Source organism: Exophiala bonariae (genome assembly GCF_035927105.1).
Source record: "Exophiala bonariae strain CCFEE 5792 chromosome Unknown scaffold_11, whole genome shotgun sequence".
NCBI classification, from domain to species: Eukaryota; Fungi; Ascomycota; class Eurotiomycetes; order Chaetothyriales; family Herpotrichiellaceae; genus Exophiala; species Exophiala bonariae.
In genome coordinates, this window is record NW_027042486.1 from 415869 (window position 1) to 430169 (window position 14301).

General features: G+C 49.8%; 6 protein-coding genes across 6 annotated transcripts; 4 read left to right on the plus strand and 2 right to left on the minus strand.

Annotated features, from left to right (window-relative positions):
• Positions 1–1803: 1803 nt before the first annotated feature.
• Positions 1804–3750, plus strand: LTR84_001808 (uncharacterized protein; the record flags this gene model as incomplete). Its single annotated transcript, XM_064845426.1, has 3 exons — positions 1804–2800; positions 2860–3161; positions 3214–3750. 3 exons carry the CDS (start codon positions 1804–1806, stop codon positions 3748–3750), a joined length of 1836 nt encoding a protein of 611 aa, XP_064706971.1.
• Positions 3751–4156: 406 nt separating this feature from the next.
• On the minus strand, positions 4157–5174 carry LTR84_001809 (uncharacterized protein; the record flags this gene model as incomplete). The annotated part of the gene is made up of 4 exons (XM_064845427.1): positions 4157–4389; positions 4445–4669; positions 4734–5093; positions 5147–5174. The coding sequence occupies 4 exons, from the start codon at positions 5172–5174 to the stop codon at positions 4157–4159; spliced, it is 846 nt and encodes a 281-aa protein (XP_064706972.1).
• Positions 5175–5855: 681 nt separating this feature from the next.
• On the plus strand, positions 5856–6985 carry LTR84_001810 (uncharacterized protein; the record flags this gene model as incomplete). Its single annotated transcript, XM_064845428.1, has 3 exons — positions 5856–5871; positions 5936–6425; positions 6478–6985. The coding sequence occupies 3 exons, from the start codon at positions 5856–5858 to the stop codon at positions 6983–6985; spliced, it is 1014 nt and encodes a 337-aa protein (XP_064706973.1).
• Positions 6986–7458: 473 nt separating this feature from the next.
• Positions 7459–8325, plus strand: LTR84_001811 (uncharacterized protein; the record flags this gene model as incomplete). The annotated part of the gene is made up of 2 exons (XM_064845429.1): positions 7459–7711; positions 7760–8325. The coding sequence occupies 2 exons, from the start codon at positions 7459–7461 to the stop codon at positions 8323–8325; spliced, it is 819 nt and encodes a 272-aa protein (XP_064706974.1).
• A 458-nt stretch (positions 8326–8783) lies between these two features.
• LTR84_001812 (uncharacterized protein) lies at positions 8784–11023 on the plus strand (the record flags this gene model as incomplete). The annotated part of the gene is made up of 3 exons (XM_064845430.1): positions 8784–8805; positions 8883–10161; positions 10366–11023. The coding sequence occupies 3 exons, from the start codon at positions 8784–8786 to the stop codon at positions 11021–11023; spliced, it is 1959 nt and encodes a 652-aa protein (XP_064706975.1).
• Positions 11024–11353: 330 nt separating this feature from the next.
• Positions 11354–13251, minus strand: LTR84_001813 (uncharacterized protein; the record flags this gene model as incomplete). Its single annotated transcript, XM_064845431.1, has 4 exons — positions 11354–11401; positions 11488–12976; positions 13029–13073; positions 13124–13251. 4 exons carry the CDS (start codon positions 13249–13251, stop codon positions 11354–11356), a joined length of 1710 nt encoding a protein of 569 aa, XP_064706976.1.
• Positions 13252–14301: the final 1050 nt, after the last annotated feature.

The following is a 14301-nucleotide window of genomic DNA, read 5'->3' on the forward strand; positions in this document are numbered from 1 at the left end:
AATTCCACCGCCATCCGGCAGCCTCGGTGAGATAAGACCCTACCAAGGGCCCGAGTCTAAATGAGAGGCACCTCAGAAAGTAATTCAGACATGAGATCTTGAGGACATACGCTGGTCCAAACAGAATTGGAAACGTCCAGAGCGACATCGCTTTGCCCCTGTGTTCCTGCTTAAAGAGATCGGCGATTGTCCCTGATCCGATAGTTACCGGGCACGAACCCGCAAGGCCAGCTAGAAATCTGAAAGCTATCAGCATTCCAAGACTTGTCGATTTGCCACATGCAAAGCTGGTGAGGGCAAATAGGACAGTATTGCAGTGATAGAGCCATCTCCGACCGTATAGCTCGCTCAGAGGAGCCATGAATAACGGACCTACACTAATATTTAGACGCAGTTCCAACACAGTTCCGAAGTTAGAAAGGTTCCCCGAAGCTCAAAGAGAGGGGAAGGCGCACACGAACCTAGGACATATCCAAGGACGAAGATCGATACCACGAATTCACTTAGAATCTTGCTACCAGAATGAAACTCCGTCATGGCAGCTCTGACTCCAGGTGCGAACATGGTCGAAGAGAAGGGGCTGTGCTATCAATGAGTTTGCAGAACATTTTGCTTTATTGAGATACTAACGTCAAGATAGTAATTCCAGATATATAAGCCACATTCCTCCATTTTTTATATGCTGGCCAGTTGTGCGGATTCTCGGGGTCATCAATTTCCCAATCAACAACATCAAAATCTGTCCTGGAAGGTATAACGCCAGGGAATGTTCTATTGTCGGTCTCTTGGACACCTTGTGTTGAGCCGACACTTTTGTGTATCTGCGTGGTGTCAATTGGCAACCCCATTGTCAACTAGCCCACCTAAATCACTCATAAGAGAATGATCTACTCGAATACTTACCTGACTTCCGATATAATTATGCAGTAACAAGACTTAGAGTCATTGTCATATCATGCCCCGACATCCACCTACTCGGATTCGGCATGGCCTTGAAACCGAAAGTCCCCAAGGCTCGCGATAGGTCCCTAAAATCTTCATCATACTTGCATAAACATGAAGCTAATGAGGACCGATGTGTGGCACCAGCTACTTCTCGCCGAGCTCATTGGCTAGCAACTGCTTCGAGAGATCCTCCGATGGCTAGAACATGTCAACGGCCAACAAACCGGCTGCTCAGGCATTACCAACCACCCTTGTCCAATACAAGCTCGGTTGTTGATATAGCGCATTCTGGAGACAGGAGGGCAAATCTACATGCGTCTCAATGAAGAACTTGGCGGCTGGGAGATCAATATCGTGCAAATTCCGTCCAAGGCAGACAGCCGGAGAACTTTTGAACGGACGGGGGAATTGAGTTTTCGGTATGCATGTTGGCTGGGGAGACCCCGCGTTGCTCGTCTAACTAGAATTGCGGGCGGGACTTTCTGCCTCCACGCTTCGGCTCCTCCAAATGATACTGTCCACAAGACTCTTCTCGGTCATCGGTGAGTTCTCGTTCCGATAGTATTTTGGGTGAGCCAGAGGTCTTTCCAACATGAAGCTTGGTGGGCTATGTTGGAGTTCGTGTACCTACTATCGTGGAGGAGGAACCCTCGCCGAGCCACCCTTAGCCGCTCGTAGGTATCTCACCACTGTGGAGAATGCATCACTATCTAGGTCTCCACCAAAATATCAAAGGCGACCAGGCCTAGAGTTTCAATGCCAGAGACATTTCTCAAAACAAACTAGATATCAGCCTCGTACCATCCTACCATCACTCCTGCCTCTCACGGACGGATCTCTTGCGAATGTTGCCTGAAGATGTCCTCTTGTGGCCCACCACCTCCTCACCCTTCATTCAAGTCAGAGCTTCGAATCAAGAAATTGTTTCCAGATGTCGTCATCCGAAAGATCGATACAGCACCGGAGTCGAAGACATTTAATTATCAAGGATTCCAGCCTGGAAAGCAGATCTTGAAAGCCGGTTTCTCAAAAGAGCCAGGTAAACGCAAGTTCGGAGTCGACACGATATTTGACCGAGACACAGAAATCATCGTCAGAGATGGCGCTCGGCTTTATACTGACATCTTTCGCCCGGCGACTTCTGAGACAGTACCAGTACCTGCTGTGATCCCGTGGAGTCCGTATGGTAAGACGGGCACGGGGCCTCAGAGCTATGATTATATGGCCCCTTTCCGTGTGGGAATCCCACATGAGAGAACAACAGGGTACGAAAAATTCGAAGGGCCTGATCCAGCTGAATGGAGCGAGAGAGGTTACGCAGTGATCAATATGGATGCGCGCGGAGCTGGTCATAGCGACGGCATCATCACTTATTTTGGGGACCAGGAGGCTGAGGACATCTACGATGTCATTGAGTGGCTCATTAAGCAAAAGTGGTGTAATGGATCGGTTGTCATGATGGGCAATTCGTGGCTGTCATTGTCACAGATCAATTTTGCATCACGCATGAAACACCCAGCTCTTAAGGCACTCGCGCCTTGGGAAAGTTTCAACGATTTTTATCGGCATGGTTTTAATCGCGGTGGACGTCCCCATCTGCGTAAATTTCATGCCATGATCTCGGGCGGAATGGCAGGCCCCGAGGGATCTGAGGATGTGTTTGCAATGACTGCCCATCGCCCTCTGTACGATGATTATTGGGAAGAAAAAAGAATCGCGATTGAGAATATTGACGATATTCCTGTCTACGCTCTCGCTTCTTACTCCAGTATGCTGCATACTTATGGCTCTTTTGCACTCTTCCGGGATTCCAAGACGAAGCAGAAGTGGTTGCGAGTACACCCTTACCAAGAATGTAAGCAGTCATACAGGTTGACTGGCGGAGTCAAGTAGCTACTGCTAACTTCTACACAGGGCATGATATATATCGTGATGACATGAATGACGATCTCCAAAAGTACTTCGATCACTATGCAAAAGGCATCAATAATGGCTGGGAGGATACAACACCTCCAGTGCGCCTCTCACTTCTTGGATTTGAGAGTGGAGGCGGTATTGCACAGACTGTTATTGAAAGACCAGAAACATCCTGGCCTCTGGAACGCGAAGAGCTCCGAACATTCTACCTTGATGCGTCTTCAGGAAAACTCGTAAAAGATCGTCTGACCAGCGAGTCCTCCACTACCTATGAGGCTCATCATCTCACTGACACTGCGGTATACATTGCTCTCCATCATAATGACAAATACATATATTAACACTAGATAGAATTTTACATTATATTTCGAAGAACAGACTGAACTAGCAGGATATTCTAAAGCGACAGTCTGGGTCTCGACGCCTGACCATGACGACATGGATGTAGCTGTGCAGATCCGCAAGATCGACGCACAGGGCAAACTCTTGAAGCACCTCAACTACCCGTGCCCGGTGCCTGAGTCCGAGGTACCGGATCTGAATACAGCCAAAACATTGGGTCCACAAGGCTTCCTACGTGCGTCGCACCGCGGAACACTCGACCGCTCTCAATCCTCTTCCGATGTCGATTTGTTCTACACGCACCGCTTCTCCGAGAAGATCAAGCCCGGTACGAAAGTCAGGTTGGAGATTCCACTATGGCCGATCGGCATGGTTTTTGCGCCAGGCGAAGGTATTATGCTGAGGGTTAGCGGTCATGATATGTGTCTGCCAGAGATCGCGGTGTGTACGTTGGATGAGCCTGATGATGAAAATGTGGGGAAAACGACATTGCATACTGGTGGGGAGTATGATAGTACACTTACTCTGCCCTTTATTCTCGGCTAAGCAAGAAGTACATAGCTGATAGAAGCAAGGAGAGGTGAAGAAAGCTGAAGATATACTGCATGGTGAGATCTTGTCGGTATGAAAATGGGCATGTCTAGAAGCTCGTCTGTAGGCGAAGAACAGTTGCTTGCTTGAGAAGAGAATGGAACATATACTGAGCAAGAGTTCATTCGATCGTGGACCTGCTTTCCAGGGCACCAGCTTTTAGGTCACCAAATAGCAGTCTACATAACATAGCGGAGGAACACCCGAGAAATCCTTCTGTTCTCTTAAGTGCCGCTATTGTCCTAATTGAGACCCGCTAAAATGGAGGTCTACTATTTATCTATATGTTGACACCACGAAAGCATGTTGTCCGAGTTCATGAGAGTTGTTCAAGAGCTGCCCAAATACACCCGTCCTGGGTTCAAGAAGAAGTCGCACCTTCAACTAATGCACACAAAATCCTGTAGTTCTTGGTGGTACTCTCATCGACATATTCCGGGGGAGGTGAGAACGTGACGCGATCGTCCGAGACCTCGGTAATCTGGCCAGTGATTGAGCTGTCGTCGAGAAGCATCTCAACAGCACGAACTACGGTCGAAACAGGTGTGAGAATAATGCCATCAAGCTGGCCTACGCCAGGAGCAATGTTGGTTTCTATCGATGATGTCAGGACGTGATGGGGAAGAATGACGACAGAACTCATATTTACCGACAACACACGGCGCGAGCCCGTTGACTTGGATTTTGCCGGAAATAAGTCGTCGGCCGAGGGATCTCACTAGCCCGACAACGCCGTGTTTGGCGGCTGCGTACATGGGCTCCAGGGGAAAGGGGTACAGGCCACTATTGGAGGCTGTGCATATGATGCTGCCCCTGAGACCTGTCCGTGTCGAGATTTGGTTTTTGTTCAGATAGTGCATTGCTAGGTTGACAGCTGCGTGCCATCGAAGGTCAGTGGCTGCGACGTGATTGATCGGTGGGGCAACTCTATTGCATACTGTACAGAACTCCGTAGAAGTTGATATCGCACGACAGCATGTTAGGCTTGGTCGGCTTCTCGCTCGGTTCCATAAAGGCTCCTTTCTCAGCGACTCCAGCGTTGGCAAAGACAATATCGACTCGCCCCTGCGAAGCAACCACGTCCTCAAACGCCGTCGCCTGGCTGTCCCACGATGCAACATCGCAACGGTGGAAACTGAAACTTGCGGCGTTCGAAGAAGGAAAATCATGCTGTAGTGACTGGACGATGTTTTCGCCTTGCTGGGTGTTGATATCCAGGACTGAGATATGTGTCTTGACATCGGGCCACTTGACTGCCAGTTTTCGAACTGTCGCAAGTCCTATGCCGGATGCACCCCCTATTGAGATGACTCAATGTCCGACCCTGGTATTTGGCTGGAGCTGGACCTACCTGTGACGATGATGCTAATATCTGCCATGGGGAGCTTCAATGTTCACGGAATGTCCAAATGCTTGAATGGCGAAAATGGAAGTCGGGCTGCGTTAATGATTGTCACGGTTTTGGGTGAATATCCAAGGCACCGATCTATGCCCAAGAAAAGTATCTGCTGCCTCGCATCTACTTTGCAGACATGCCTGCACGGGATTGGTCATTGATATTCATGGGAGATATTTGGTTGTGAACTGACACTCCCGCACGTTCTGCGAAAGATAATCGGCATTTGGACAATAAGCTGCCATCATACAGCGAGACAATCATGCACACCAGTGTACCCTGCACAAAGTGCCCGTCTCCGAGATCTCAGGACGGGGAAAGTGGATCATCGGCGGGCGAAATGCGTAGGCAGACCGTGAAAGGGCTTCAGGGATTGTGGGGAGCCCCCTCGGCTCCACGGTGTTCCGAAGAACTTTTGGCATGCGAGGAACTCCACTCATGTCCAATAGCGATGAAGTACCTAGAAAGGGGATTGATGTACACAAAATGCAAGTCTTTGGCGATAAAGATCGTCGGTGTCGTTTCAGCTGGATCAGTTGACTTAGGTAGCTGTTTGGACACGACGCACGAGTCGCGTAAGCGGAACAACATTTCCTATCGTAAATATTTACTGGAAGGGGGGGGGGAGGAAATGGCTGTCGGCATTGCCATCCTCGGTGCTGGAATGTTCGCAACGGGCGGTAAGCAGGGCTGCAATAGCAAGGTGTTACTTGTAGCATGAGCCTACGGCTGACCAGACTCCAGAGCATCTGCCAGCAATTCGATCAGTTTCAAATTTGTCACTCAAAGCAGTCTATTCAAGATCACAAAAATCGGCAGAGGCGCTCGCAAAGATGGCTGGAGACGGCGTGGAAGCGTACTTCGAAATTCCCAGCACTGCAGACCGAAATCTTGATGTCTTGTTAGCACGGTGCGATATCGAGGCGGTCAGTGTTGCAGTCAGCATCTCTAAATCACCTGATCTCATCAGAAAGAGCCTCGAGGCAGGGAAAAGCGTTCTCAGTGAAAAGCCGATCGCTCCGACTGTTTCGATCGCCCAGGACCTTGTCGAGCTATACAACAAGCAGCGTCAAGCAAAGCAAATCTTATGGGCAGTGGGAGAGAACTTCCGATTCTGGAATTCGATCAACAGAGCCGCTGGCATCATTCGAAAGCTGGAGGCCACGATTCTCACATTCCGATGTGAGATCTATCACTTCATCGGTGTGGAGGACAAATACTTCCACTCGGACTGGTAAGCTTAGGACTCGCATGTAACTTCGGTCTCCGCTCATAAGACTTTACAGGCGTCAGGCGGCGAGCCACCCAGCTGGATTCGTGCTCGACGCATGTATCCACTTCATAGCAATACTTCGCTTCCTGCTTGCTGCAGGCGGACACACCATAGCAACAACATCTGCGCATGCGACAATGCTTGATCCTGCACTTCCACCAGTAGACTCCGTCTTTGCAGTCTTGCAGACCGACAAAGCCGCCAGTGGAACATTTCGGTTCTCAGTTGGCATTCCTTTCCTGGACGGGATAGATTATGATATTGTGACGGACATGGGAATTGTTAGCGTCCGTGGCCCAACTGTAGTTACAACGCAGTTGAAGGATGACGCTGGCAAGGTGATTGAGGACAAATTCGAAGATGACATGACTTTCGGAGTTCCAGACGAGTTTGCGGCCTTTGGGGCTGCATTGAACGGCGTTAAGTTAGACTCCAGGATATCGGTTGAGGAAGCTATGGCTGATCTGAAACTCTTGGAGGCCATGCTCAGATCGAACGGCCATAATGTACAGCTTGGCTGATCACAATTTGTATCATAGACGCATGGGAGAGTAGAGAACTAGTCACACGAGCGTCTCCTGCACCCCACTAGACGCCGAGCAGGTTGTGTAAGCAGTGTCCAATGTACGTGGATGTCTGCTTGCTAGATCATTAATTAACGAGAGAAGGGGTATGCATGACTAAAGAGCCACAGCATGGCACCCATCACGCATGGTACTGCAAAACAGGTAGGAAGTGGATGGTAACCTCCGGTATGTGTCGACATGAGAAAGCTGAGGAAATCACGCCAAGAAAGCCGATGTCAAAAGCGCCAAGGTTCTCCATCAAAAATGCCAAGCACTATGGGTTGCCGTGGTTGCCCCGAACGACCAGCATTTGTTTTCAATCGCGCCGACACTTCATCTACTTGTCGTCACCTCACCACATAAAGTCAACGTCGACTAGATAACCACAATTCGAACATAGCAACTCAGGCGACTGCAGGAAAATTACAATGGCGACAGTTGCACCTCCCATGTCATTTTCGGCGAGCACCTCGTCCTTTCGCGCATCTCAATCTCACAATGGACCGGTTTCCTATTCAGATAGTCCTTTGACGCAACTGCCGACGGTGGATTTCAAATTCGAGGACTTGCGAAAGCGAATGGCAGAATTTACGGTCAAATTCGATGCCTTCATTGAACAAGGACGGAAAAGGGTGCTGGAGGAGAGGAACGAGTTTCGTGCTCGACTCGGAGAAATCAGTGGTAAGTGAGGTTAGCGGTCTGGTCAAAATGCACACTAACAATACACAGAGGAACAGCGATCCTGCAGCACCCAGATTTCCACACTACAATCAACACTCTCGACGCACGATCACGTTTTGTCAAGGGAGCAGGCAGAGAAGAGTGAAATGCAGGGACAGATATCAAAACTGGAATCGCATCAGGCAAACCAATGTGCAGCGCGCGACCGGCTTAAGACTGCTATCAGTCAAACCCAACGCCAGATCGATGTCAAACTTCAAGCTCAACGAGAATACTCTGAGAAGGTTGAAAGCCAGAGCCGACTGAATGGGCCCGAGTTGAACTTCTGGGAAACCTACCTTGGATGTCGACTGGATGGCAGTGGTGATGAGAATAAAATTAGGGTGTGCTTCATGTTTCCGCCGGCTAAGGGTGGTAAGACGGGCGAGGAAAGAGAAGCGATGTTTGAAGTACAGGTGCCTGAGACGGGAAGTGGAAGGTATGAAGTGGTGTACATGAAGCCAAAGCTGGAGGCTTCAAAGGTTGAGAAGATTGTGGATCGAATGAACATTACGAGAGATGTGGGAACTCTGCTCAAGGGAATGAGAGAATTATATGTCGAAGCCTTGAAATGATCGAGACAATGATTGTTGGGCTGTTGTGGGCATGAATTCACGGTCAGCAGGAATATATATGTCTACCAAATGCAATCACGTGGATCTCTTGTTTACGTAATCACTGGAACTTGAGGGTTCCTGCGAACGAGGGAGAGGTGAAGGTGTTGCAATAATATGCCTTTGAGTGCCTTGTCCTGGTTCAGAAAGATGAATTGATCAAGGAGACATAATACTAATAATAACAAGTCCTTCTGAGGAGTGCCAAGTGGGTGAAGTGCGGGATTGCGTTGATCTCCAGCCACAACCGCGGAACAAAGATCCCTGCAGCTTAAACGGCATCGCTGTTGACACGTTTTGCCAAAGTCTGGGATCCGGACATTGACTGCGGACACTCCAGACAAGAGAACATTTTTCCCGTTGTCCCATGTTGCCATTTGCACACATCTGAGGTCTCCCTTCATTGTTCATCCATAATCATGTCTTCCATGCCTCCCTCAGGTTTGTGAACCCGGGCACACATTTAAACCCCTGTCCCTGCTATTTCTGAGCACTGAACTAATCCAGTCCTGTAACAGATCAGAAGTCGAAAAAGAAGAAGAAACCTAAGAAGAAGCCGCCGACCAATTCTCAGACCACGTCTACTTCTGCGTCAATAGCGGCAGATGCGGACGAACCATCCACTCCACTTGAGAATCAATCTGTCAATGGACCAGACGCGAAATCCGGCGTCGAAAGCGAGGACGCATCAGAAAATGAGGGTCCTGGCGCAGGTGCACCTGCGGACGCACCACGGACAGCAAAGGACGAGGACGAAGATGAAAAGGATGAACCGGAAAAGTCGGCTACTAAGGTCCCCACTGGACCAGCAGACTTCGACGCAGCTGCCCGATTTGATGCGCTGGTGAAAGACCGGGATGCACTTCGAGTGGAGGTAACACAGCTACGACAGTCGATTGAGGAATTGCAATCCAAGCACAGTTCGGAGATTGAAGCGGTTCAGACCGAACTGGCCGACACTCAAGATGCAAAAGATACTGCCGAGGAGCAGTACCAGTCACTCCTGGGAAAGGTCAATACAATCCGATCACAACTGGGTGAGAGATTGAAAGCCGATGCCGAAGAGCTAGCGCAGTCAAGGACGCGGATCGAAGACCTCGAAGAACAGAAATCAGAGCTACTGGAGAAATACACCTCTCGGTCTGGTGAAGTCGAGGATTTGAGCATACGAAATCGAGAATTGGAGGTCAAGGTCGCGGAACAGTCCAAAGAGCTATCCAGCCTCCGTAACCGTATGACACTCGCACAACAGAACTGGACCAAGGAAAAAGATGAGCTGATCGAGCAAGAAGCATATCTGCGAGAGGAATTCGAGAATGCCAAACAAGCCATGCACGACTGGGAAGTGTTGGCCATGGAAGAGCGCACGATCCGACGAGACTTGAACGACCGACATACAGATCTCGAAGAACAAGTCTCTACATTGAAGGAAGCGTACGAGAAGGCCTGCTCCGAACGCGACACTCAATCTAGCACGGTAGACGGCCTACAGAAAGCTCTGCAGGAGATCCAGAACGTTCGCAAGCAGGAGCTCAAAGAACTGGTCGAGACGAACCAGGCTGAGCAAGAATCCTTGCGCAATCAGCTTCAAGACCTGCAGAAGAGACATGACGCTACGGCTGCCGAGCTCGACCACGCCAGCAAGGACCTGGAGCGCGCCTTGCCGTTTGAGAAAGAGGTCAAGGAGAAGAATCTCTTGATCGGAAAGCTCCGACACGAGGCCGTGATATTGAATGACCACCTAACCAAAGCCCTGAGGTTCTTGAAGAAAGGGAAACCGGAGGACAATGTCGACAGGTAAGTCTTGACGAGTCTTACTCTTTTCCAGCCCGCTTCTTCTTTCCACCCTCGCTTGTTTCTTTCAAATCAGGCCCCCTGGGTTTCCCTGTGCGGCTCGATGTTTCGCTTCCCGCCCCGCCCCACCCTCCAAGTATAGACCTAAGGCCCAACCCCCTCGCAACAGATGCTATTGGGGCGGAACAAAACAACACTGCAAGGCAGACATGCGATCACTGCATACTGCATCTATCATATCGAAAGTACTGGCTCGTTCAGCGACTGGGAATTGAGTACTGTTCCTCCTGCCATGGCCAGACATGACGGACTCCTCTCGCCTATGTCACCTTGTTTTCCCATTCTAGTTGATCCTGCCACCCCCCCTCCCCTGCCACGACCCAAACAAATCCACCAAATTCTCCCCTCATTGACCACAATCGGCCAAACTAACCCTGCCCCTTTACACAACAGACAAATCGTAACAAACCACATCCTACACTTCCTGGCCCTCGACCGCTCAGACCCCAAAAAGTTCCAAATCCTACAACTGATCGCAGCGCTCCTGAACTGGACCGACGAACAGCGCGAACAAGCCGGCCTCGCACGTCCCGGCGTGACCTCCACCTCGTCCTCGTCGCTCCGCCTCCCCGGCTCACAGCTCGTGCACCGCACGCCCAGCACGCCGGCGCTGCAGCAGCATGGTCACGACTTCTTCACTTCAAGTCCCGAAAGCGCCGGCGTGCTCAGCCCGGGCAGTAAAGAGAGCTTGGCGGATTTGTGGCAGACTTTCCTCGAGCAGGAGGCCGGCAGTTCTGGTGCCAATGCCAAGTCGAGGACTGCTAGCCATGGTCAGGGCCATGGTGGGTTGCAGTCCCCAAAGTGATAGAGTCGTGATAATCTAGAACTTTGACCAACCTCTGTGCGTAATAGCTAGTGTCTAGACGTGACACTGATGTAGAAGAAGTGAATAGTCATGATATTAAGATACAAAAAGCTTCGACACTTGAAATGTCTTCATGTTGACTGGATTCTGTAATTCAATCGGTCTATCTGAGGTATCTAATGCTGGTATCTCTGCTGCTGCGTTAATTCATGTGAAATGAAATGTTGTATAGTAAACTGCGTGTGAGGGTCTGTTCTCTGTTCCTTTCCTCCAATGCCTGATTTCGACTGAGCGTCGCACATTCTTCCATCCCAAATTACTTGCATATTTCTACAATTTACAATATCCAAAATACTGGATGAGCTCCGGTAGTCGTTGCTACAGGCACGAGGAGAAAAAGGATTAGTCTTTGATAATTCCATGTAATGCACGAAAAGTGGAGGGAAACAAGACAAGAGACTCACACCATCCGCCCAGCTAACATGTGGCAAATCCAATTCCTTCACATAGCTGAAACCTTGCAAATGCTCGTCGTCCGGCTGCCAAAATAAGCGTAACTGACCCTTCTGCAGGTCGTATTCAAAGTTCATCTGCTCGATGTCGAGCTCGGTGACGGCTAGGGAGAACTGCTGCGAAATCTCAAGCATCACTTCCGCGACCGAGGCGGCTAATCTTCCGCACCATGGCCCGTGCATCGCGTCCAGGAGGCGGAGTGCGTTGATGGCGCGTTGGCGCGTCTGGGCTTTCGGCGCGGTCGTCGCCGCGAGGAATACGGCCGGCACGAAGCCTAGAAGAGGAGCGGGTTTCTGGTTGAGTTCGGTGCAGTATGGGTCGTATTTCAACATGTCTTCCACTTCGACGACGATGAATGCGTAGCGATCTCGGCCGGGTTGGATCGTCTTGGGGTCGGAGATTCCGGCTTTGAGTTTCAAGCGGCTTAGCAGACAGTACGCGGCTATGTCGTGCACCACGAGCATTTTTCGTTGGGAGACGGGTCCTGTGGCCGTCAAGGGCTGGAAGAGGTGCATCCATTTGTTGAGTCGGGCTTCTAGTTCTTCGATCTGGTCCCGGAGCGTGGGGGTAAGGCTCTTCAGTGTCATTGTCAAGCGAAGAATTTCCATGATACAGTCGCGAAGGTATCTTTCTGCCTGCTCCAAATCTTCGAATGCTGGATGTTCAAGGTTGAGGACTCGGTAGTCTTGTGTGCTCAATGATAGTGCTTTCATCTGGTCTTGTAATTGATCGACGCGAAGCTTGGATGCGAACTTGATGCCCTCGCAGATTGTAGGCTCGATGTACTTGGTGATGAGATCGTTGGATGGGTCGTCAGGTCGTTTGGTAGCTTTCCATTCTCCAAGGATCTTGATCGCCGCCTTCATGTGATCAAACGCGGCCTCTCCACTGCCGTTGAAGTTTTCCAATGCCCAGAAGATAACACAGGTCGTCAACACTACATCGACTGGAGGTTTGTCAGTCACCAAGGCACGGATGGCTAGATTGTAGTGCGACATAAAGGCATGGTTCTCCCTGGCAGCCACAGTCGATTCCAAATTGGTCAGGGATTGATGTAAAGTGGCAAGCGCAAGAATCGAGTGCTTGATCGCAGGTTGGCGGAAAGTTGCCTGGGGCAGGAGCACTGTCCACAGATAAGGTTGGGAGTATACTGAGATGAGACTGGAGGTCTTTTCAAGGAAGAATTGAAACGATCGATAGTCTTCATCTGTTCCGAACGATGGAGCCAATGCTAAGTTATGTGGATGGGGATAGTTGTCAAGATAGGACTGGAACTGGAGGGTATTCGATGCCTGTGACCTAGCACTGATGGTCGAGGTGCCTTTTGCCGACATTTGGGCTGACATTGGTGGTGGTGTTGGAGTGGACATAGGCGCGGGCTCAAATAACCTGATCTTGGGTGGTGCATATCCACTGCAATCAAGGTTGGATTTGAGGCATCTAAATACCTTGTCAGCGTCTACGAGGTAGCCTATCATTACGATCGACTGACCTTTGGCAGGAAGGTTTTCCTTCATCGCATTTTATCCTTCTTTTTCTGTATGATTTATCAGTGATGTCTCAAACTCGATAAAAGGCTCGACGTACTTGCATGTCAAGCATCCGTTGAATGTCTTGGGTGCCCATTTCTTAGTACGTCCTCGATCAGTTGGCAAATGGGACGCCCGACGTGGCGGATGCTCAGACGTGGAGCCATCTTCTTCGGAACTGCTCATCCCAGTGTCAAGTATATTCACATCGACTAGAATAAGATATGATGATGGTTGAGAGAAGGTCAAACGCGGTTAAAATCCGATCAAGGGATCAACTCGATCAAGACCTGTAACGAGCTCGGTATTCTGTTTGGTAGATAGGAGTGATTTTGATGAAGGGGTTCCAAGGATGAACATGCACTAGTGTAGAGGGGTAAGAACACGAGTATTCGATGAGATAATGAGGATGAAAGAGGGTCGATACCCATGCCAGCTGGCAAAGTGCGGTTAGGTCGGGGATGAAAGGGGGGACAGCGACTTGGGGAATAACGGGACCAGGAGAGAATGAAGCTTCCTGCTCGCTCCTGAGGGTTCCGATAACTGTAGATATTAATATTGAAGCATAGAATAGTATTGTCCTTGAGAAGATCTATCTTGGACTTCAGAACCACAAGAATATTGCCTATTCAAAGTGTGGACCCAAGGATAGAAGAGATAGAAGTGGATACTCTCAACAAGTGCTTCAACTTCTCATGTCATGCCCATACAAGTCGTATGAGAGACATGTAGAACGCGTTTTGGTCTTTGTGGTCTTTGTGCCTACGACACAAAAGGCCTTAAAATGGTAGGGCTGTGTGGACATATAGTATGAGGCCTGAATGGGGCGATCTGACGGATCGGGGGTCCCGGCATTTGGGTACCCGTTGGTCATTCCCTCAAGGCAGATTCCTTCTAAAAGTCCAAGAGGTGCTTCATCTAGAGGCGAAATAGGTGGGAGAAATACTTACCCGGTGCATGTCAATAGAGAAGATCTAGTTAGATACGCAGTGTTGCCATGTTCTGGCCATAGATACACCGACTCGTACGTTGTTAGTCATGAGTAACAGCGGAATTCCTGGTATTGTCCAGCCTAGTGATCACATTTGCTTGTCAGTAATGTCTGCTGCTACTCTTACTCGTACCGTGAAGTTGCTGTTCTAGACCTGGTAGGCAATAGATTGGGAATTTTGTGAGGCATTCAGAGAGGGCAGGTCGAAGCTATTGGATTGCAGCTCCGCCAATGGCTCGCAGAGA